At 41.6% G+C, this 22,128-nt stretch overlaps 1 protein-coding gene and 1 pseudogene across 1 annotated transcript in view; both read right to left on the bottom strand.

The window, feature by feature from the left end:
- The window catches only part of togaram1 (TOG array regulator of axonemal microtubules 1), a 103,237-nt gene extending 81,139 nt beyond the window's left edge, over positions 1 to 22,098 (bottom strand). The window contains 2 exon segments of the mRNA XM_080202454.1: positions 19,766 to 21,670; positions 21,672 to 22,098. Of these exon segments, the coding sequence (XP_080058580.1) occupies positions 19,766 to 21,670; positions 21,672 to 21,785 (2,019 nt within the window). The 5' untranslated portion in view covers positions 21,786 to 22,098.
- Positions 15,898 to 16,908, bottom strand: LOC145352813 (28S ribosomal RNA; annotated as a pseudogene).
- Positions 22,099 to 22,128: the final 30 nt, after the last annotated feature.

Below are 22,128 nucleotides of genomic sequence, written 5' to 3'. Positions count from 1 at the left end.
ATGAATTTACCATAATTCTCTCTCATTGCATAATACCAGGTCTGGTACAGCCCATTCTCCAAAATAAAAGAATACTGCAGATGCTGGAATTCCAAAATGAAAACAAAATACTAGAAAAAGTCAGGTCTGGCAGCATCTGTGGAGAGAAAGGCCAAATGAATATTTCAAGTCCATATGATTTGTTTGGACATTAACAGTTTCTCAGATTGCTGGGTTTTTCCTGCATTTTCTGTTTTGCTATAATCTGTTTGTTGCATGTTCCAGAGCCAACCTGCAATCTTCAGCCAGAAATGCCATATGAATGATCCATCTCTGCCTCCCCAGTATGCAGTTTTCAGCCAATTCAATTCACGCAACATCAAGAAACGGCTGAAGGCACTGGATACCGCAGAGGATGTGGACCCTGACAACATTTTGGCAATAGCACTAAGGACTTATACTCAATAATCTGTCGCACCCCTGGCCAAGCTGCTGTTCCAGTACAGCTACAACACTGCCACTTGTCCAGCGATGTGGAAAATTGCCGGGTGTTATATCCTGTACATAAAAAGTAGGACTTTGCTGCTGATTGCACAACATTTAGCACGAATCATAACTCCTCAGATACAGTTCATGTCCAAATGTAGCATGACTTGGACTATATCCAGGTTTGGGCTGACATGTGATAAGTAACATTCACACCACACAAGTGTCAGGCAATGACCACTTCCAACAAAGGAGAATCTAAACATCGCCCCTTAAGATACAAAGGCATTAAACATCAATGGGGGTTACCATTGATCCAATACTGAATTGGACTAGCCACTTAAACACTGTTTTTACAACAGCAGGTCAGAAGTCAGAATCCTGGGCCTGTACTCATCTCCTGACTTCCTAAAGCCTGTTTACCATCTATAAGGCACAAGTCAGTCGTGTGATGGAATACATTCCACTTGCCTGAACGAGTGCAGCCCCAACAATACAAGAAGCTTGATGCCATCCAGGACAAAGCATCCCACTTGATTGACACCACATCCACTACCGACACTGGCAGGTGGTCCCAGCTACAAGATACACTGCAGCAACTCACCAAGGCTACTTAGAAACCACCTTCCAAATTCACAACTATCTAGAAGAACAAGGGCATCATAGAATTGCACGACCTGGAAGTTACAACATAGAACATTACAGCACAGTACAGGCCCTTCGGCCCTCAATGTTGTACCGAGCCATGTCCAATCCCAAGATCAAGCTATCCCCTCCATATTATTCTGGTGTGCTCCATGTGCCTATCCAATAATCTCTTGAAAGTTCCTAAAGTGTCCGACTCTGCTATCACAGCAGGCAGTCTATTCCACACCCCAACCACTCTCTGAATAAAGAATCTACCTCAGACATCCCTTTTACATCTCCCTCCATGAACCTTATAGTTATGCCCCTTAGGAACAGCTACATCCATCCAAGGAAATAGTGTCTGAACGTCCACTCTATCAATCCCCCTCATCTTATAAACCTCTTAAGTCACCTCTCATTCTCCTCTGCTCCAAAGAGAAAAGCCCCAGCTCCCTCAACCTTCCCTCCTAAGACCCACCTTCCAAACCAGGCAGCATCCTGGTAAATCTCCTCTGCACTCTCTCCACATCCTTCTTATAGCGAAGTGACCAGAACTGAACACAATATTCCAAATGTGGTCTCACCAACGTCTGGTATAGTTGCAGCATAACCCCACGGATCTTAAACTCAAACCCCCGGTAGTAAGCGTTAACACACTATAAGCCTTCTTGACGGTGCTATCCACTTGAGTGGCAACCTTCAGAGATCTGTGGATATGAACCCCAAGATCTCGCTGTTCTTCCATATTCCTTAAAACCCCGCTGTTGACCTTGTAATCTGCATTCAAGTTTGTCCTACCAAAATGAATCACCTCACATTTATCAGGGTTAAACTCCATCTGCCATTTCTCGGCCTAGTTCTGCATCCTATCAATATCTCTTTGCAGCCTGCGAGAGCCCTCCACCTCATCCATTACTCCACCAATCTTGGTGTCATCAGCAAATTTACTAACCCACTCTTCAGCCCCCTCTAAGTCATTGATAAAAATCACAAATAGCAGAGGACCCAGCACTGACCTCTGTGGTACACCACTGGTAACAGGCCTCCAGTCTGAAAATTTTCCTTCCACCACCACCCTCTGTCTTCTAATGATACATGATGTGGGTATGCCGGCGTTGGACTGGCGTAAACACAGTAAAAAGTCTGACAACACCAGGTTTTAGTCCAACCTATTTATTTGATAATATACTCACAAGCTTTCAAGGGACACCCTCTTCGTCAGGTGAATGGAGAGTTCTGGCCTCAGACAGAGCATATAAAGCACAGACAGTTTAGAGATTACTGATTAGAATGCGAATCTTTACACCTAACCTGCTGTTCAAGACCTGAAGTGGCTGATAATGTGAGTGGAAGGAGCACTGATCACAGTTTAAAGAGATGTGTATTGTCTCCAGACAGTACAGTAAGTGAGGTTTTGCAAACCCAGGCAAGTCACGGGGGTTACAGATAGTGCGACATGAACCCAAGATCCCTGTTGAGACCGTCCTCATGTGTGCGGAACTTGGCTATCAGTCTCTGTTCAGCGACTCTGCGCTGTCGTGTGTCATGAAGGCCGCCTTGGAGAATGCTTACCTGAAGGTCAGAGGCTGAATGCCCGTGACCACTGAAGTGTTCGCCAACAGGAAGGGAACAGTCTTGCCTGGTGACTGTCGAACTGTTCAGGTCTTGAACAGCAGGTTAGGTGTAAAGATTCGCATTCTAATCAGTAATCTCTAAACTGTCTGTGCTTTATATGCTCTGTCTGAGGCCAGAACTCTCCATTCACCTGACGAAGAGGGTGTCCCTCGAAAGCTTGTGAGTATATTATCAAATAAATAGGTTGGACTAAAACCTGGTGTTGTCAGACTTTTTACTGTGTTCTAATGATACAACCAGTTGCTTATCCAAAATCGGCCAAATTTCCTTCTATCCCACACATTCTTACTTTCTTCATGAGCCTATCATGGGGAACCTTATCAAAACGCCTTACTAAAATCCATGTACATGACATCAACTGCTCTATCTTCATCCACACACTTAGTTATCTCCTCAAAGAATTCAATCAAATTTGAGAGGCAGGACTTACCCCTCACAAAACTGTGCTGACTATACCAGATTAAACTGCATCTTTCCAAATGATCATAAATCCTATCTCTCAGGACCCTTTCCATTAACTTACTGACCACTGAAGAAAGACTAACTGGCCTATAATTACCAGGGTCATTCCTATTTCCTTTCTTGAAGAGGGGAACAACATTTGCCACTCTCCAGTCCTCTGGCACTATCCCCGTGGACAGTGAGGACTCAAAGATCAAAGCTAAAGGCTCTGCAATCTCATCCCTTGCCTCCCAAAGTATCCTAGGATGTATCCCATCTGGCCCAGGGGACTTATCGACCCTCAGGTTTTTCAAAATTGCTAATACATCTTCCCTCAGAACATCTACCTCCTCCATCCTATCAGCCTGTATCATGCACATCCTCAAAAACATGGCCCCTCTCCTTAGTGAACGCTGAAGAAAAGTATTCATTCAACACCTCACCTATCTCTTCTGACTCCATACATAAGTTCCCACCACTATCCTCAACTGGCCCTAACTTCACCCTAAGAGCCAGTCACTAATCTTTACTTGGAAATAATATCACTGTTCCTTCACTGCTGCTAGATCAAAATCCTGGAGCCTTTTCTCCAACAACACCGTAGGATGCACATGAACTACAGTTGCTCAAGACTATTAGAGAACACCAAATTACTACTGCAATCTTGAATTCTTTAATTTCTAATCCTGAATCCATCAAATTAGTCAAAGTTAATTTCAACGTTTTTAGCCCAGTATAGGGTTTAAACTGATTGTTTAAATCATCACTATGCTCATGGTAGTTTATTTACACTGCTCCAGATATTTTTAGAACTATATAGTATATACGCACACATACACACATAGACACACATGCACGCAGAAAACTAATTAAAACATCATACTGTTGATATGCCATTTGCATCGTGTGACCGATATTGGTTAGGTAGATTGAATTCAGTTCCTTCTTCACATTCCTTAAACAGAACTTAAAGTGCAGAATCTCCAAATATGTACAACTTTTTAATAGATCTAGAAGAGGATTCTAGAAATGAAATACCTTTTAGCACAAGTGGGTGTAAGGATTCCGACAAGGCCCATGGGGAAATCGCTGCTCGATCTCCCTCTGGGGCTTGTTTCAGTACAAGATCCCCTATTAACAGATAGTGACCCACCCAGCTGGAACTTATTACCTGAGCCATTTATAAGGTAGACCAAGGATTGGGCCTGCTGAATGGTCACCACAGAAACAGACTAGTGTGTATATACACCGTACCACGGGTAGTGGTTTTACTTGCAAAAACTATGCTGCTTTCCAATTGGGCTTCCTGAGTCATTACAGTGGGTAAAGAAGGTTTTGCTTCCTAAAGGCAGATAATTTCTATTTCAACACATCCAAGAACATAATTCATTCCAGTTGTTTGTTTTGTAATTCAGTCATACGTACATTCTAACAGCCGTACTAACTTTGGATGATTCCTTTTGTGAAGTTTGGAGATGTTTGCACTAGGATCTGGAACATTTTGCCATTTTAATATCAAATACCAGCGCTGAGCACTCGTAGATCTGCTACATTGTAGACTATATTAGCGTTAATTCCTTCCTACCAATATTAGGCTTTAAACAATATCAAAAGCAAGTTTAAATACATCAGCATGATTTCTTCATTTTTCACACAGCCAATTATTTAATTCAGATTAGCAGTAAAAGTGCAATGGAAATTTAGGATCTCATTAAACCAAAGTAGCCTATCAAATTAAAATTTCCAGCATCTCGGTATTCTGCCTCGATTAGCCTATCAAATTACTTGCATTCAAGTCAATATGGTTCACTAATTTTTAAAATGTTATATAACTGGCAGAAACTCATTTCCTTATAAATCATTAGGATAGTCTATGGTAAGAAAAGGAACAATGTGAAAAAATATTTTGTGCACGAGCTCACATGCAAATAGCCAAATATTAGCTGTGACTAGGCAACTACAATATATTCTGACATTAGCACTTCCTTACTATATAGATCAAGCACCCATTATTCGCAAATCCAAAAACTGAACACATCCAAGGCATGGTCCAAAAAAATGGCCAATAAGATTTTTTGAACCTTAATGGCTATTCACGCAGTAAGTCCCTGACCCAGGCCAACACGAACCTCACCAACTGGACTCGACCTTGACGGCAGGAAGTCTAGTTGCTTGCCTTACTTTGTGCCTGGCTGCTGTGAGTATTCTTGCTTCTGACCCAAATCAAGTTCAACCAAGGAAATGCTCCCAGTTGGACAAGTAATGATAATTGATCCAGCTGGATTCAGCAAGTCTTTATTATTACAGATATAAGTGCCAAGTCTTCTACAGGCTGCTTTCCCTTGCTTCACAAACTGTTTAATGTAACACCAAGTGGCACAAAACCTTTTCTATTACACCCAAAAACCAAACATATCCAAATACCGAAATGCAAGCAACCCCATGAGTTTCTGATAACATGTAGGCAACCTTCATTTTGAATATACTCCTGTATAATATTAGGAATGATGCAAGGCCAGTCCAACAAAAGATAGAACAGATTTGCATTTACACAGTTTCAGGAACTCGGGTCATCCGAAAGCACTTAACAACAAATTAAGTAATTTTGAAGTGTAATGAAGGAAATGCAGCAGCCAAGTTGCACACAAGAGATCCTACAAAAAAAACAATGTAGTAATGACTAAGTTGGGTGTTTTCTTCACGAATGGTAGTTGGAGGTATAAATGTTGATCAGGGAAGAACTTCCCAATTATCCTTCAAAATAATGCTATATTGTACTCAGTCATAAAAAATTGTATATTTTATAGTCTACCCAAAGGCATCAAATCTACTCCAACTCGACTGGATGTTTATTTATTCCATAACTGGCTTCACTGTAAAATAGGGAAGCCCATCATATAACAGTGTCATGCTAGCCTCTTTATTTTATACAATGGGCCAAAATTTGTGGTCAGTGGCAAAGTGATGGTACTTGTCACTGATCTCAGGAAAAGCTGCCCACAGGGATCTAGCAATTTCTGTGAATGGATTCAATTTACTTGATTCTAGCACCAAGTTAAGGAATCAGCAGGCATAGAGCAATGTGTTTAAGCTATCAATTGAAGCATTTTCACAGATAGCAACAAAGGGAAGTAAAATGCACTAATAACTTTATACTTTAATAATTTTTCAGAGAAAATAAATAGTTGAGAAATGAATACAAAAAGCTGAAATTTCAAACAAACAAACTTAAGAATTTATATCAAAGAACATAGGAATTTTTCCTCAAGAATGGAACAATCTGACATTACACAGGTATTTGATTAGTTTTTATGGGCCAGAGAGGTTCGTCAGCACTAGTTAAGGCCTAATCAAATGTTCAAAACCCAGGCTTAACTTTTCAGGATTTTCTTGAACGCTGATATGACAATGGTAAAGGGAAAGCTCTCATCAGTTAGGTCATTTCTAATTGATTGCTGGCTGCAAGAGTTTCAGGGAACCCCATGGAAAAGCACAGAATCACAGACAACAATTTCTGGATGAGTTTAATTGTACATATGTGGGCTTCAGAAGTTGCTGTCAGTTTGAGGTGGTGTGGCAGCAAACATTTAATGTCACTGACACCAGAAAATCTGGAGCAATAATTACAAGCTACCCTCAACTAATGTCTGCATCTTTCCAAGACTTCACTTCACCTTAATGTCTCCCTCAATATATTTTTCCAGTTTCTATTTGAAAATATATTATTAGAGCATGAATTAAATAAGAACTCTAGGCAATCAGTTCCCTATAAAACAATTTCTACTTACTGCCTAGAAAGCAACTCTAGCTTACTGGTGGATCACGCCAGCACCATTTAGATGAGTGAAATTAAATCCTTCCAAAACTATAGAATCACATTTGAGCTTTAAGGGCTTAGTAAATATATCACAGCAATATTTAAATTTCAAAAATACTCAGCTACTGTTTCTTAATGAAATCAATGGTGAGATTAAAGTTCATAATAACATTACTAACACACCAATTTAAGTTGTCTAAGAAAATGATGGAATTTACAGGGCATGCCCAAATATTTATTGCAGCATAGCATTTTAGTTGAGAAGTGATCTTTGAACTTATCCATCAATGATTTGCTGAACAAACATTTGTTAGCAAGTCTTATTGGCAACCTCAGTAAACACTGTTACAACCGAGTGAGGAGGAGGAATTGCTCCGTTCTTTTCCTCCTCCTCACTTGACTGCAACAGGATTTTTAAAAAATATGTTTGCCATTCAGTAAGTGTTTAACTGCTTACATGCTGTGACTATTAAAGACATAAAAAGGTTTCCTGGAGTTTCAGTGTTTATTGTAGTTAGCCCAGTGTAAGAAAAATACACACATACAAATAATGAGGGATAGGTTAAGCATTTTAAGAGTCTAGTACAGTTAAAGGGCCCATGGCTTTTGAGATTTGGTGACCTGGCTGGTTTCAGCTTAAACTTAGTGCTCCTTTTGGGTTTGGAGGCAGTTTGAAGATGCAAATGGAGGATTTAGCTGTTCTTCCGGAAACAGTAATTGCTGGGTTGAATTCTTTAAAAAGGTCTCTGCCTGCAGCAAATGCATTGTCACAAAAAGAATCAGGAGACAGGGTTTAAAACGTGAAAGTTGGATGTTTAGAGTGCGAGAATGCACACAGGGTCTTGCTTCTTCAGCATCTCATTTGCTAATACACTGGCCTGCAGAGAAATCAGATGCTTCAACACACACAGGCTAGCTAGATTGGCACATGATCACCTCTCTCTAACTGCCCAGTCACCAAAATATGGTCATAGCTCATGAATTCCAGTTACCTTGCTTACATGATTATATTACATCTAAGTACATTCCTTTCAGTCAGAGTCCCATCGTCCAAGGGATTACTGTTGTGTATGAAAATTTATTCTGATTGGCTCACTGGATCTCTGTGGTATTAATGTATACATTGGAAGTAGTGTAATAGACCTAGTGCAGGGAAGAGTGAGAAAAACTGCAGCCATGGAGATCATACAATTAATAAAGCTCCATTTGTTTTTAACCATATTCTGTCGCGTTTATCATGTCTCCAAAACACAACAAAAATAACTTAACCGAGGAAAAGTGGGTTACAAGGAAAACATTCACGTGCTACGGAGACAAATGGGCTAGGTGGACATGAGTAATCTGCAAGCAGTTTATAGAGCCAGCTTTGCGCAAGAAGATTGAGGTAATTGCTAGAAATATGGTTGCAAACTGTGAATACTGGTATTACATCTGCTCCCGCAGTGTTCGAAAAGGCAATGGGTCAGATTGAGTGGACTGGGCAGAGTCCAGGGCTATCTAGATAACATCCTAGTCACTGGAAGAGATGAAAAGCAATACCTTCAAAACTTGGATGCTACTCTCCAGAGACTGGAAGACTATGGTCTGAAGATCCTCCATTGAGCATTTGGGACACACAATTGGCACCATTAGCCTTCACAAATCATCTTGAGATTAAAGTCATTAGAGGCACCTGCACCTCAGAATATTAACCAGTTACATTCTTTCCTAGGATTGTTGATTATTGAAGCTTTGCCCAAAACTTTAATTTTAAAACCATTACATAGCTGTTATGCCAGAACAAGACATGGAAGTGGTCGGATCAATGAAACAATGCAAGAAATTCCGTCAGTTCTTCATGGAAGAGAGAGTTTATGCTGCTGACAGACCATTTTGGACCACAGACAGGAATTCCATCACTGGCAGCAAGTACAATGCAAAGATGGGTGTTGTTTTTGTCTGCATATACTTACAATATTAAAGTACCGACAGTCAAGTCTACATTGTAACGCTATGGACTTTCAAGATTGCCACTACCAGCCAATTCTTTAGACTGCTCAAAAAGGGGAACATCTACTATTTTGATCAAGTAGACAACATGCCTGTCACTTCTAGGCAAATTAAAAAAAAGAGTGAACCTGTGCTTAGAAGTGATGGATATAGTTTTACTAGGAAAGACTTTGGAATCAACACCTAACTTGAAATCTTACTACTCCAAGAGGTTGGGGCTGTCAATACATTCGGGATGTCTTCTATGGTACTCAGAGATTATTCCACCACCTCAGAGGAAGCAGGTGATAAAGAGAAGACATAAGGGCAATTGCAGAGTTGTACACATGAAGGAAATGGCAAGAAGTTACTTCTGGTAGCCTGGACTGGATGCAGAAATGGAGGAGAAAGCTAGATCATGTTCTTGTGTGAAGGTAAAAAAACTGCTGCATCCACAGAAATGGCCCGAAGAGGTTTGGCAACGTGTGTATGTGGATTTTGCAGGATCTTTCAAAGGACACATGTTCTTAGTAATGTTTGATATTCAGTCCGAATGACAGAGACAGACATACCTACCTCATCGGAAAGATTACTGAGAAGATAGTATTTAGTCGCTTTGGATTTCCTGAACAACTGGTAAGCAACAACAGGCCTTCTGTTGAACTCCTCTGCCATTTCCTTGTTTCCCCTATTCATTTTCTAAGGGGCCTATGTTCACTTTGACGCCCCTCTTCTTTTTTTAAAAAAACATATTTAGTTAAGCTAGTCAGTTTTTATATTCTTCGGTAGTTTGCCCTCAGTTTATTTTTTCTCTATCCTTTCAAGTCCTCCTTTGTTGGATTCTGAATTTATTCCTGTCTTCAGGGTTGTTACTGACTTTAGCTTCCTTCTGTACTTTTTCTATCAACTTAACACTCTCCTTAATTTCCTTGGTTAGCCATGGTTGGTTTATGCCTCTCAGACTTTAAAAATTCAATTGGTGGTCTCCGGCCAAAAAAATTCAGTATTTTTTTTAAATATAAAGCATGGCTTTGTAACACCTCCCCACCATGCAGAATGAAATATGGAACACAGTTCATTACAACTTTTCCCAAAGAAAATACAGATACACATTCATACTCAAACACTCATTTATCAATCATCAGTTTAAATTCAAAGTTCTCACCATCCTGTTTGGATCAGCAATTATAATTAAATGTTGTCTGGTTTTGGGATCTGGCTCAAGGAAGATGCCTGTTTCATAAGCTTGGTGTTTGGTCCCTTTGCCTTCTAAATTTTTAGGTTTTATTGTCCAGGGGCTTTGAGTTTTCACTAACATCTAGTGGTATGTCCTGAGTGTTTTAATGCCAACAGATAAACAGGTTGGGAGCTTTGAAATTAGTGGAAGTTCAATACTTGAGTTTGAGGGAATCAAATTTCACAGGCCATTGTGGAGACAAATTCTTGGCTCCCAAGTTTGAAATATGCACATTTTTTGTTACTGCGTGGTTGCACTGTCTATAAAGTTCTTAACTCCTTAACTGTTGTCTACAACTCTTGGGTTCAATAGTTTTGTTCCTGATGCATCTTATATCTAAAGAGAGAATGGATGCTAACTTGTTTTTGAATCCTTGCAAATGATGGGTTTGCTTCCTCCACTTCCAGCTTCATGGGTTCTGAAGCTGAATGCTATGTTTGGTTAGATTTGAATATAGAACAAAGCCATTTGATTCTCTAGTGGGTAATTCCACACCGATTTCCTTTGTGGTTTCCACAAATGAAGTACATTATAAGGCTTACTGCCTTTCCTTTTACTTTTGGGGAATGGGTTCCTACAACATCCCCCCATCCCACCCACCCACCCCCCAATGTCTCCCACTTTCCATATGCCCCATGTCCTCCAGGACACTGCTGCCCACAGCTGACTATTCTCCTTCTGCTGCACTTCCCCATGGCACCTCAACAAGGTGAGGCACCTCCCTCACATCCTGTTCAGGAATTTTCTTGGTCTCTACTTAAATCTTGGAAAAAGGTCTTTGGTAACCATTCTTATGCTGTATTTCCTTCAACTGCTGCTGTAGCCTCCTTAACCTAAAAAAATAAGGTTGCCAAGAATACTAATATCCTTAGTATAACGATAGTCTGTGTAGTACAAACATTTGATCAAGACATTTTATAAAATGGCTTTTTATAAAATCAAAAAGTATTTTTGTACTCCGCCACATTGAAACATAGGTTTATGACCTTCACAGCAATGGACACTGCCTCAATGGCAGCACTCCACTGGTCCTTTGACATGCCAACAATTCCCCTTCAGATGTCCAGGTTTTCCCACACTGGGCAGGACCTTGCAGGTGTACAATCTTGGTTCCTCTTTTAAAAGTTGAGGAACTGATCCATTTTCTTCCTCATTTGTCAAGCACATTTGGTTTCATCTTCACTATTCCTATCTCTCCCTAGCTTGTGGAAATACCAGATCCTAGTGATCCATTATCAAAGTGATTGTGGCTAATGGTTTGTCTCCATTCGGTTGAGTAACTGGAGGATCGTCTGGATGCTTTGCTCATGGGGTAGATGGTGGTTCCTATTCATTTTTCTTAGTGAGGCTTTGAACACAAGGTGTCTCCACTTCAATGGCTTTGGAATGTAGAAGGTACGAACATTATACCACCTTTGACTGTGATTTCAAGTTACTGGCACAGTGGATAGCAACGCTGCCTCACAGCCACAGGAATCCGGGTTCAATCCCTGCCTTGTCACTGTCTGTGTGCAGTTTGCATAATCTCCCCCCCCATGTCTGCGTGGGTTTCCTCCAGGTGCTCCAATTTCCTCTCAGTCCAAAGATGTGCAGCTTAGGTAGGCTGGCCATGCTAAATTGCCCCTTAGAGCAAAGGGGAGTAGTAGGGTAAATACTTGGATTATGGAGATAAGGCCTGGGTGGGATTGTTGTTGGCAGACGCTCGATGGGGCAAATGGCCTCCTTCTGCACTGTAATAATCCTATGAACGTGGATTTGGACTTATTAGAAAACAACTTGTAGTTTCCAGTTAGTAAATTCACAATTTTTTAAATATGTAAACCATGGCCTCATAACAAATGCACTGATATGAAGTTAGTGGGAAATATTTCATTTAGGCAGTTCTAATACACACTAGAAATGCCAAAGTAGAAAATCTACTCCCATAAACATGAGATAATAATGGAAACAAAATGGCAAAAATGGATTTTTTTTTGAAGTATTAAACCGTTTAGCCTGATAAAATTCTTAAATAGTTAATAGTTAGTCTAATTTGAGTCTAAACAGTTTAACAATAATAGCCAATTTTTATGCATTCTGCCAGTGTTGCTTAGATACAAATGAAGCACTATAGCTGCACTGACCAAACCATCTCTCGCTGACGTAAGAATACAAAAATGTCCCAACCTTCAAAATATAGTTTCAAGCTATTATTGGTAATGAAATTTAATGCGGCAAAGCCAATTTAAAGCTGTAGCTGCTACTTAAAGCACGGTCTATATAAAAAAGATGAAACTGCAAGTGATAAACTTGTGTATGCACATGCACCTTGATTAAAATGATATTTAATGAGGGGTTCTCTTTTATACATATATTAAATCATAGACTGGTATGCTTTCTGCTTAACTACTGAATGTTCCTGGTGGCAAATGCAGTGCTTTTATGTTCACGGAATTTCCTATATTTTACACTAACACAGCATAAACAGGTTTAAAAGTTCACTATTCCTACGTTTATGCAGCCTTTAGATAACAGCAACATCCCCATTGCTATTGTGTCAACTGGACAAGTGGAGATATCATTTCCTCCTTCAACAGATGCACCCTCCCTCTAAAAACATTCTCCAAGATGGCCTTCACGACAATGCAGAATCGCTGAGCAGAAACTGATAGCCAAGTTCTGCACACATCAGGACAGCCTCAACCAGGATCTTGGGCTCATGTCACACTATCTGTAACCCCCATGACAAAGGGTCATCTGGACTTGAAACACCAGCTCTTTTCTCCTTACAGATGCTCCCAGACCTGCTGAGATTTTCCAGCATTCTCTCTTTTGGTTTCAGATCCCAGCATTAGCAGTAATTTGCTTTTATTAATTGTAAACCGGTCATCTTATTCAGTGTACAATTTCTTAACTTACAAAAGCAAATCAGAAAAGCAAAGAAGCACGAGAAAAGAATGAGATGACACCAAACCAGGTGGGAATGCAAGTGAGGAGAAGGATGCAAGGAGACTTCAGGGAGGAAAGACTTAGACAGGTTAACTGAAAGGGTTAGATTGTGGCACACGGGATAAAATATGAATAAGTGTGAAGTTATTCACTTTGGTAGAAAAAACAAAGTCAGAATATTTCTTAAATAATGAGAGGTTGGGAAATGCGGGCGTCCTGGAGACCTGGATGTCCTTGGTTCATGAGCCAGTAAAAATCAGAATGCAGTTCTATATCACCATCTTCATGATTGGCAATACTTTGAAGTTTCTTACTGACAAATTTTGAAATTGTGCCTGTGCACCAAGGTTTAGGTCACTAATATTTAATCAGGAAATGCCGCTACAAATTTTCCTCTGGTCAAAAAAAATGTTCACCACTTCTCAATGTCAACAAAACGAAGGAGATTGTCACTGACTTCAGGAAACGTAAAGGAGAACACGTCCCTATCTATATCAACGGGGACAAAGTAGGAAGGGTCGAGACCTTCAAGTTTTTAGGTATCCAGATTACCAACAACCTGTCCTGGTCCGCCCATGCCAACACTATAGCGAAGAAAGCTCACCAATGCCTTTACTTTCTCAGAAGACTAAGGAAATTTAACATGTCAGTTACATCTGTCACCAACTTTTACAAATGCACCATGGAAAGCATTCTCTCTGGTTGTATCACAGCTTGGTATGGCTCCTGCTCCGCCTAAGACCATAAGGAACAACAAAAGGTTATCAATGTAGCCCAATCCATCATGCAAACCAGCCTCCCATCCATTGACTCTGTCTACACTTTGCCTCGGCAAAGCAGCCAGCATAACTAAAGGACCTCACGCACACCAGACACACACACTTCCACCTTCTTCTGTCAGGAACAAGATACACCTATCAACCGACTCAAGTCTGCTGCTGTCAGACTTTAGAATGGACTTACCTTGTGTTAAGTTGATCTTTCTCTACACACTAGCTATGACTGTAACATTACATTCTGCACTTGTTTCCCTCTCTACGGACAGAATGTTTTGTCTGCATAGTGTGCAAGAAACAATACTTTTCACTGGATGTCAATACATGCGACAATAATAAATCAAATCTTTCATTGAATCATTGAAACTCTGCAGTGAAGGAGGCCATTCGGCCCATGGAGTCTGCACCAACCACAATCCCACCCAGGCCCTACCTCTACATCCCGACATATTTAGCCACTAATGCCTCTAACCCACGCATCTCAAGACTCTAAGGGGCAATTTTTTTTTATGCACGGCCAATCAACCTAACCTGCACATCTCTGGGCTGTGGGAGCAAACCGGAGCACCCAGAGGAAACCCATACAGACACGAGGAGAATGTGCAAACTCCACACACTGATCCAAGCATGGAGCACACCAGAATTATAGAGAGTGGGATAGCTTGATCTTGGGTTTGGACATAGCTTGGCACAACACTGAGGGCCAAAGGGCGTGTACTGTGCTGTACTGTTCTATGTTCTGAGCCGGGAATTGAATCCAGGTTCGTACTGCTGTGAAGCAGCAGTGCTAACTATTGTGTTATCATGCCACCCCTCTCGCCCTGTGTCTGTCACTCAGCCAATTTTGTGTCCATGCTGCCACTGTTGTGTGGCAATTTATCAAAAAGCAATGAATGGGCTATGAAGGGTTTTGAGAGAGATTATTAATGGTGCTAAATAAATTCAATTTCTGCTTTGACAAGAGTTTAAACAGGGTGATGGCATTCTCACAGCACTTTTTAAGACAATGATTTTTACTTATAAAAGTAATTATGCTCTGTTTTATTTGGAACCCAGTCAAATTACCACCACAAATCAAGTAAAAGCACAACACAGATAGGGTAACCAGCCTATAAAAACATGCCTGAGAAAATAGGGTAGTTAGGGACAAAAACAGAGTCCTCAGATATTAGCATTTTACAACAAATACCTGACGGCCAGAAGCTGGCTGCTTTAAAAGCAAGTTATTTTTAATCACTGCAGTAGATTTTTCCAATGAATGATCTTGTTCCACAAGTCACTTTTGATTTGTAGCTGGTGTATAATACTTAGAATAAACTGTAGAACTCTACACAGCTTCGTGTCCCTTCAGATTTATAGACCAGCCAATAGGAAATTTGCATTGGACTAAACTTTGCTTACACAATCTATTTAAAATTTACAGCTGCACATCTATCACAAAGTCCCTTTCAATGTTCTGAATTCAGACCGGCTATATCTGGATGGGTTTTGGCATCGCTGTAGCAACTAAGCTGCCCAACCTCGATGCACAGCTGTTCCGAAGGTCCCGGTATAACAATTTCTGGCCATCAACCTTCAGCAAGGTCAAAAGCTTCTTAGCCAGAAATATGAAAATTTGATTTTTTCCTGTACTGGCAGGCTGCAACCTCAGCTTACTTGTGGGTGGATCAGAATGGTAGTATGTACACCAGCTTCCCTTTTACTTTTGATGCTGGTGGAGATTTGTTTTTTTGAACCATGCAATGAAACCATATCTGCAGATGGAGCTCTATGTCCCCACAGACTTGTAGGTCTCACTGTTTGTGTTACAGTGCTGGCTTGGAAGACCACACTATAAACAGAAACATCAAATGTGCCTTTGCGGTGATTAAACCTGCAGTATGCTGTTTTCAAAGCGAAAAAAAATAAATCACTGAAAGTGCAAGTAGGTAAAGATGTAGAGTCGTAGAGGTTTACAACATGGAAACAAGCCCTTTGGCCTAACATGCCCATGCCACCTTTTTTCACTTTTGGCTCACTGAATGCGATCTATTGAAAATCAACGAGATAGCTGCTCTGCTACATACGAAACCCACAGCCAGAATCAGGTTGTCTACGAATATTTTGGCACCATGTTCCCAACGAACATGCTGTGTGTGTTAACAAGAGAGGCAGTGCCCATTCAGCTGCATTCCAGCCCTGAATCGAGTGGCACTCCACACTGACTGGAGTCAGCTATCCCAGGCCAACCAGTGATCCGTGGCGCTAGGGTATCATTACATTTAGGCGGGATCCTGACTTAGAGGTGTTCAGTCATAATCTTGCAGATGGTAGCTTCACACCGTCAGCTCCTCAACAAGCACATACACCAAATGTCCGAACCTGCGATTCCTCTCATACTGAGCAGGATTACTATTGTAATCATCAATAAGGTAAAGCTAACATGTCTCACGACATTCTAAACCCAGCTCATGCTCCCTATTAGTGGGTGAACAATCCAACGCTCGGTGAATTTGGCTTCACAAATGATAGAAGAGCCAACATCGAAGGATTAAAAAGCAACATCGTTATGAACGCCTGGCTGCCACAAGCCAGTTATCCTTGTGGTAACTTTTCTGGCACCTCCCACTTAAAACCCAAAAGGTCAGAAGGATCATGAAGTCCCGCATTCACAGTCTGTATTCGTACTGAAAAATCAAGATCAAGTGAGCTTTTGCTCTTCTGCTCCACGGGAGGTTTCTGTCCTTCCCGAGTTCGCCTTAAGGCACCTGCGTTATGGTGTGACAGGTGTACAGCCCCAGTCAGCCTCCCCACTTGCCATTGTCTGCGGAGTTGGTTGCCATCCGGCCGCTCCCGACCAGAAGCGAGAGCCCCTCAGGGCTCACTTCCCCCCAACCCCCCCAGTGAAAAAAGCAATGGAGTAGTGGTATTTCACCGGCGGCCAAGATCTCCCACTTATTCTACACCTCTCTTGTCTCTTCACAGTGCCAGACTAGAGTCAAGCTCAACAGGGTCCTCTTTACCCACCGATTCTGCCAAGCCTGTTTCCTTGGTTGTGGTTTCACTAGATAGTAGGGAGGCCAGTGGGAACCTCGTTCATCCATTCATGCGCATATAATAAAAGGCAATAGATTTTGGGAATTCTTATAAGATGATGAAGCTAAATGGTTGAAGTATCTGGGTAACATTGTATCCGAATCATATGTACCCTCCCAAATAACACAAGAACTAGGAGGAGTAGGCCATGTGGTCCCTCAAGCCTGCTTCGCCATTTAATAGGATCATGGCTGATCTTTTTGTGGACTCAGCTCCACTTACCCACCTACTCATCATAATAATTCCTTTACTGTTCAAAAATGTATCTCTCCTTGCCTTAAAAATATTCAACTGCTTCACTGGGCAGGAAATTTCACAGATTCACCACTTTTTGGGTGAAGAAGTTTCTCCTCAAATCATTCCTAAATCTACTCCCCCTTTTTGAGACTAGTTCCAGTTTCACTTGCTAGTGAAAACAACCTCCCTGCTTCTAGCTTATCTATTCCATTCATAACCTTATATGTTTCCACAAGATCGCCCCTCATTCTTCTGTATTTGAATGAGTATAGTCCTAGTCTACTCATATCTCCTCGTAAGCCAACCCTCTCAACTCCAGAATCAACCTAGGAGTATCTCTTCTGCACCCCCTCCAGTGCCATCTCTCCTTCCCTTCTGTGGACACTGATAAGCTGAGTTGCAATAATTGCCATCAGACATTTTGGTCACATATGGTGCCATATAATGCCATGTTCCATCACTGTAAAAGTGACTGCATGGATATCTAACAATCAGGAGCATATGCCTCCCTCAATGCCACAGGATATTGAATCCTGTTGTAGATCTCCCAACTACTATTCCAACCGAGGTCTGATCACCTGGATCCTTCTCATGTTTTGTTTCAGTATTTACTCTTTACCTACCAGTCCATCAGGACAGATTGATTTTTGGATATGAATCAATAAGTAACATGTCAGTCAGACATCAAAAAGAATGAAACCTAAATTTCTATGAACATGAAAAAAAGTGCACTAAAATCTATAATCTAGGTAGATTAAAATGTGACAGTTTTCCTTGTTTTCAAAAAAGAACACTTTAGTATGTGATGAGGCAGGATTGAAACTCCTCCACAAGTACTAACAATCAATGGGTTTCTGAGAACTTGGTCTTTCCGGAAATACGTCCTTTAACGTCTGACTCAAATGGAACCAAACTGATGTTTACTCTGAATGGTTTACAACTTGATCCAACTGCTTTTGATAAGGGTCAAAGTCATCCTTCAAGGAGGAGAACAAATATATATGCACACACAAATTTGAAAAAAAAAGTCAAAAATGAAATACACGTTCAAATATATCATAGAATCATTGAAACCCTACAGTATAGAAAGAGGCCATCTGGCCTGAGTCCGCACCAACCACCATCCCACCCAGGCCCAACCCCCATATCCCTAAATATTTTATCTGCTAATCCCTCTAACCTACGCATCTCAGGACACTAAGGGGAAATTTTAGCATGGCCAATTAACCTAACCAGCACATCTTTGAACTGTGGGAGGAAACATAAGAACATAACATAAGAAATAGGAGCAGGAGTAGGCCATCTGGCCCTTCGAGCCTGCCCCGCCATTCAATAAGATCATGGCTGATCTGTCGTGGCTCAGTTCCACATTCCCGCCCTCTCCCCACCAAAGCACCGGGAGGAAACCCAAGCAGACACGAGGAGAATGTGCAAACTCCACACAGACAGTGACCTGAGCAAGGAATCGAATCCAGGTCCCTGGAGCTGTGAAGCAGCAGTGCTAACCACTGTGCTGCCCTATACATGTGCTAGCAAAACAAGACAGAAAGCTTCACCATGCATCATTGAGATTCAGCAGTTAGTTTCAACTCTTTTGTACTAGATATGGTCGATAGCTGAAAAAGAGGATGAAAATTGCCTGGTGCTGAGGTAATTTCTCTGATGACATTGTGGTATTTGTTACCAAAAATCAAAACAAATCCAACTCTGACTCTTTCCCAGAAGCCAGCAATCTACTAAAAAAAAAACAAGCATTTCAATAATAACAGATCAGATATTGAGCACCCCAGTGTCAGATGCAGCAAGATGCTTGCGACAAACTAATGTCAGGCTAAGTATTTCTGCACATAGTCTAAAATTAGATTTTTCTGATCATTGACGTACATGAAACCCGATCAATAGCAAAAACGCAGTTTGCAAAATCTTAACCATTTAGGTTGAACGGATGTTTACATTACATTAGTTTTCGTCACCAGTTAATAGCTGCTACACTAAGTCCAAGATTGTGCATCCAAACTGAAAAAAGTTATTTAAAAAATACGATGATACAGAAGCTACTTAAGCAACTAGAATGTTTCATTAAAAACGTCTGACATTTTGATCTCCAATTATACATATTACTATAAGCAAAAATTTATTTTGGCAAGTTAAAATCAATTATAATTTGATTTGTTTAAGTGTGAGACTTGCCAAATTACAAGGAGATCAAAGTACAGTGGCACAGTAAGTTGGCAGCACCAAGCAATGGTGGGCTTTGAACTCTCAATTTCAGCTACGATTATGAGGAAAACAAACTAATAAACTAACCAGGAGCTATCACGTGCTACTTACATCAATCTCTGAACAGCATCTTAGAAGGTTTACAACCTCACCCACCAAGCATTGTAAAATTTCAGATCAGTGACTTGTGTCAATTTGGATTACTTTGGAGGTCCAAGGCACTGAATTATTAATGCTGTACACTTATGCATAATTTAAAACCAAAACTATATAGCTTAACTTTATAATTCAACCTTTTCAAATTATTGGCACCTCAGAATTTGCATGCTCCAATCTTACCTGCTCTGCAGGAGCTGTGTTTGAAAACCTAGTTTGCTGACCAGACCGCCTGGTAGCGGAGCTCGTGTGCTCCCACGGTAATTTGTTCTTCCCTCGGCCAGCACTTAATACTCTTCTGAGTGAGGTATATTCATCAGTACTGGGACTAGGTGATCCATTGCCCAAAGAATGAGTTTCATGATCACCATGGTAACTATGTGCACTCTGGGTTCTTCCACTAGCCAGCAGCCACTCAGTATCTGCTCCTAATGGCATCTGTATTCCTCTACCATGGGCAGAAGATGGCATTGGTATTGCATATTCCACAAGTCCTTGTGGAGTTAATTTTGGCAGGATTCTTCTCGCTAGCCTGGCTTGCACTGCAGCCATCACACCATCACCATCTTCCTGTATCTCCACAGTATCCACTGCCTTAACCAAAAATGTTTTGTTAGAACCAAGAGATGAAGCTAGCACGGCAAAAGCCTCTAAAGCTGCATGGCGTATCTTTCTCTTGGAGTCAGTCAATGCTGGTGCGACAACATGGCAAAGACTGGGCAAATCAAAGTCTTCACTTGGATAAGTCAAAAGTGAAGCAATTATAATATTTAATATTTCTTCCCTTACTCTAGAATTTTTGTGTTTTATATGGTCAAGCAGCATATCAAGTACTTTTTGAGGACCAACCTGCTTCATTAAACCTATAAAAACTTTCATATATTCCTGTTTGGTGACAACTTTATTGTCACCTAGCACTTTTATTGTTGCAGATGTAATGGGTTTGAGATAATTTACCACACCATGATTTAGTTTAACTACCAGCAAGTTGATGATTTCCAATGTACCGTGAACAACTTTAAAATTTGAGTCATCAAGCAAAGTGCATAAAAAGCCAATAAAACCTAAAATGGATGCAGAAGGCACAGTCACAAAATTAAAATCATCAACAACATTCTTCAGTTCTTCAACTGCATGTGTTCTACTCTTATAGTCTTCCCGGTCTAGAAGCCGGGCATACAGCTCTTGTGGAATTATCCGAAACTCAAGGTTACAATGATCTTTTGAAATTGGCCTGGAAAATTGGGAAGCATCTTCAACTCCGCCGGTGGATCTACCAGGAAATCCTTTGGTCTTAAAGGTTCTACTCTGGTCCAATTCAGGAACTGGAGCAGAGGCTCCATTTAACTTGGCCTGTGGCTCAAACTTTATTTCCACTAGTTTGTTATAATCCCTCCTAAGAGACGGTGGCAAGCGTTTTATGTACGAGTTAAATTCCTCTTCCCCGATGTGGCGTTTTATGTGCCCCATAGTTGTGAATGCCAAGGACGGGTCATCCATACTATCACCACTTAGCTTCTTAGCTAAACAAAGAGTCACGTCGAATAAACTGTCATTGTTAAGTTCCTTAGTGAGCAAGATAGGCAAGATAATAGTCGTTGCTTTCCTGACAACCGGATCATGGTTTTCCAGTCCATGCTCTATCAAAGCCCTGAAAACGTCCTTTGAGATGACAGAGTATTTTAAATATACATGCAAAGTTTGCACGAGTTCTTTGCGCACAGTAGGGGTGTCGTCCCGCAGACTCCATATAAGTTTGGGTAGCACAGCAGTCCTACAGTAATCCAGGTCTGAATTCGATCCTTGAATAATTTCCGATATGAGTTGGATACACGAGACTTTGACCTCCCTCCTGCCGTCCAGGAGCACTTCGTTTAAAGTTGAGAATAGAGTTTTCTTGTTGCCAAAGACTAGCCTCCCTGCGTTTTGCCTGACGTTGGCACGGAGAGTTTTGAGTGCCTCGGTGCGCTTGAGCGAAGCCTGGCTGTTCAGCTGCTGGAGAATCACATCTTCTTCCATGTTGTCCGGCGCCGCTGCCGGGCTGCCGTTCCTCCCGGCCGACATCACGGCATCCCGAGTGTTCCTGCCAGGAGGAGGAGGAGAAGCCGCCGCCCGCCTCACTACTGCCTTCGCTCCGGTCGCCGGTCGGGAAGCGGTGCTTAGCATAAGCCGGCCGCATCAGCTTGGCGACCAAACCTGCCATCAAAGCAGCCGGGGAGTGGAGGCCGGCCGAGCGCTGTCAGCGACTGTAAACGCCGCCGTCTCCAGGGCTTCATCCCTTCCTCTCTGACGTCATTCAATCGTTTACATGACATTTGCCTCTTATTTTACAATAATCGCCTCGTTCACCTCCCGCTGCCGGTACCGGCTTATGGCCGCAAACCTCACCGACCTTCCCTCATAACAAACCGTCCCGGCCACTCCAGCCCGCGACTAGCGGGCGGGCGGGCAGGCGTGCGCACGCACAGGCAGAGGAGAGGCACGCGCTGCTCCCCGGCTCGCGCAACACTCACTCAGACGGGGGTTTGAAAAAAACGGCCATCAAA

Source organism: Carcharhinus amblyrhynchos, chromosome 14 (genome assembly GCF_965287045.1).
Source record: "Carcharhinus amblyrhynchos chromosome 14, sCarAmb.v2.hapA, whole genome shotgun sequence".
Lineage (NCBI taxonomy): Eukaryota > Metazoa > Chordata > Chondrichthyes > Carcharhiniformes > Carcharhinidae > Carcharhinus > Carcharhinus amblyrhynchos.
Note: the sequence above shows the minus strand (reverse complement) of the source record. Positions and strands in the feature narration are given on the sequence as shown.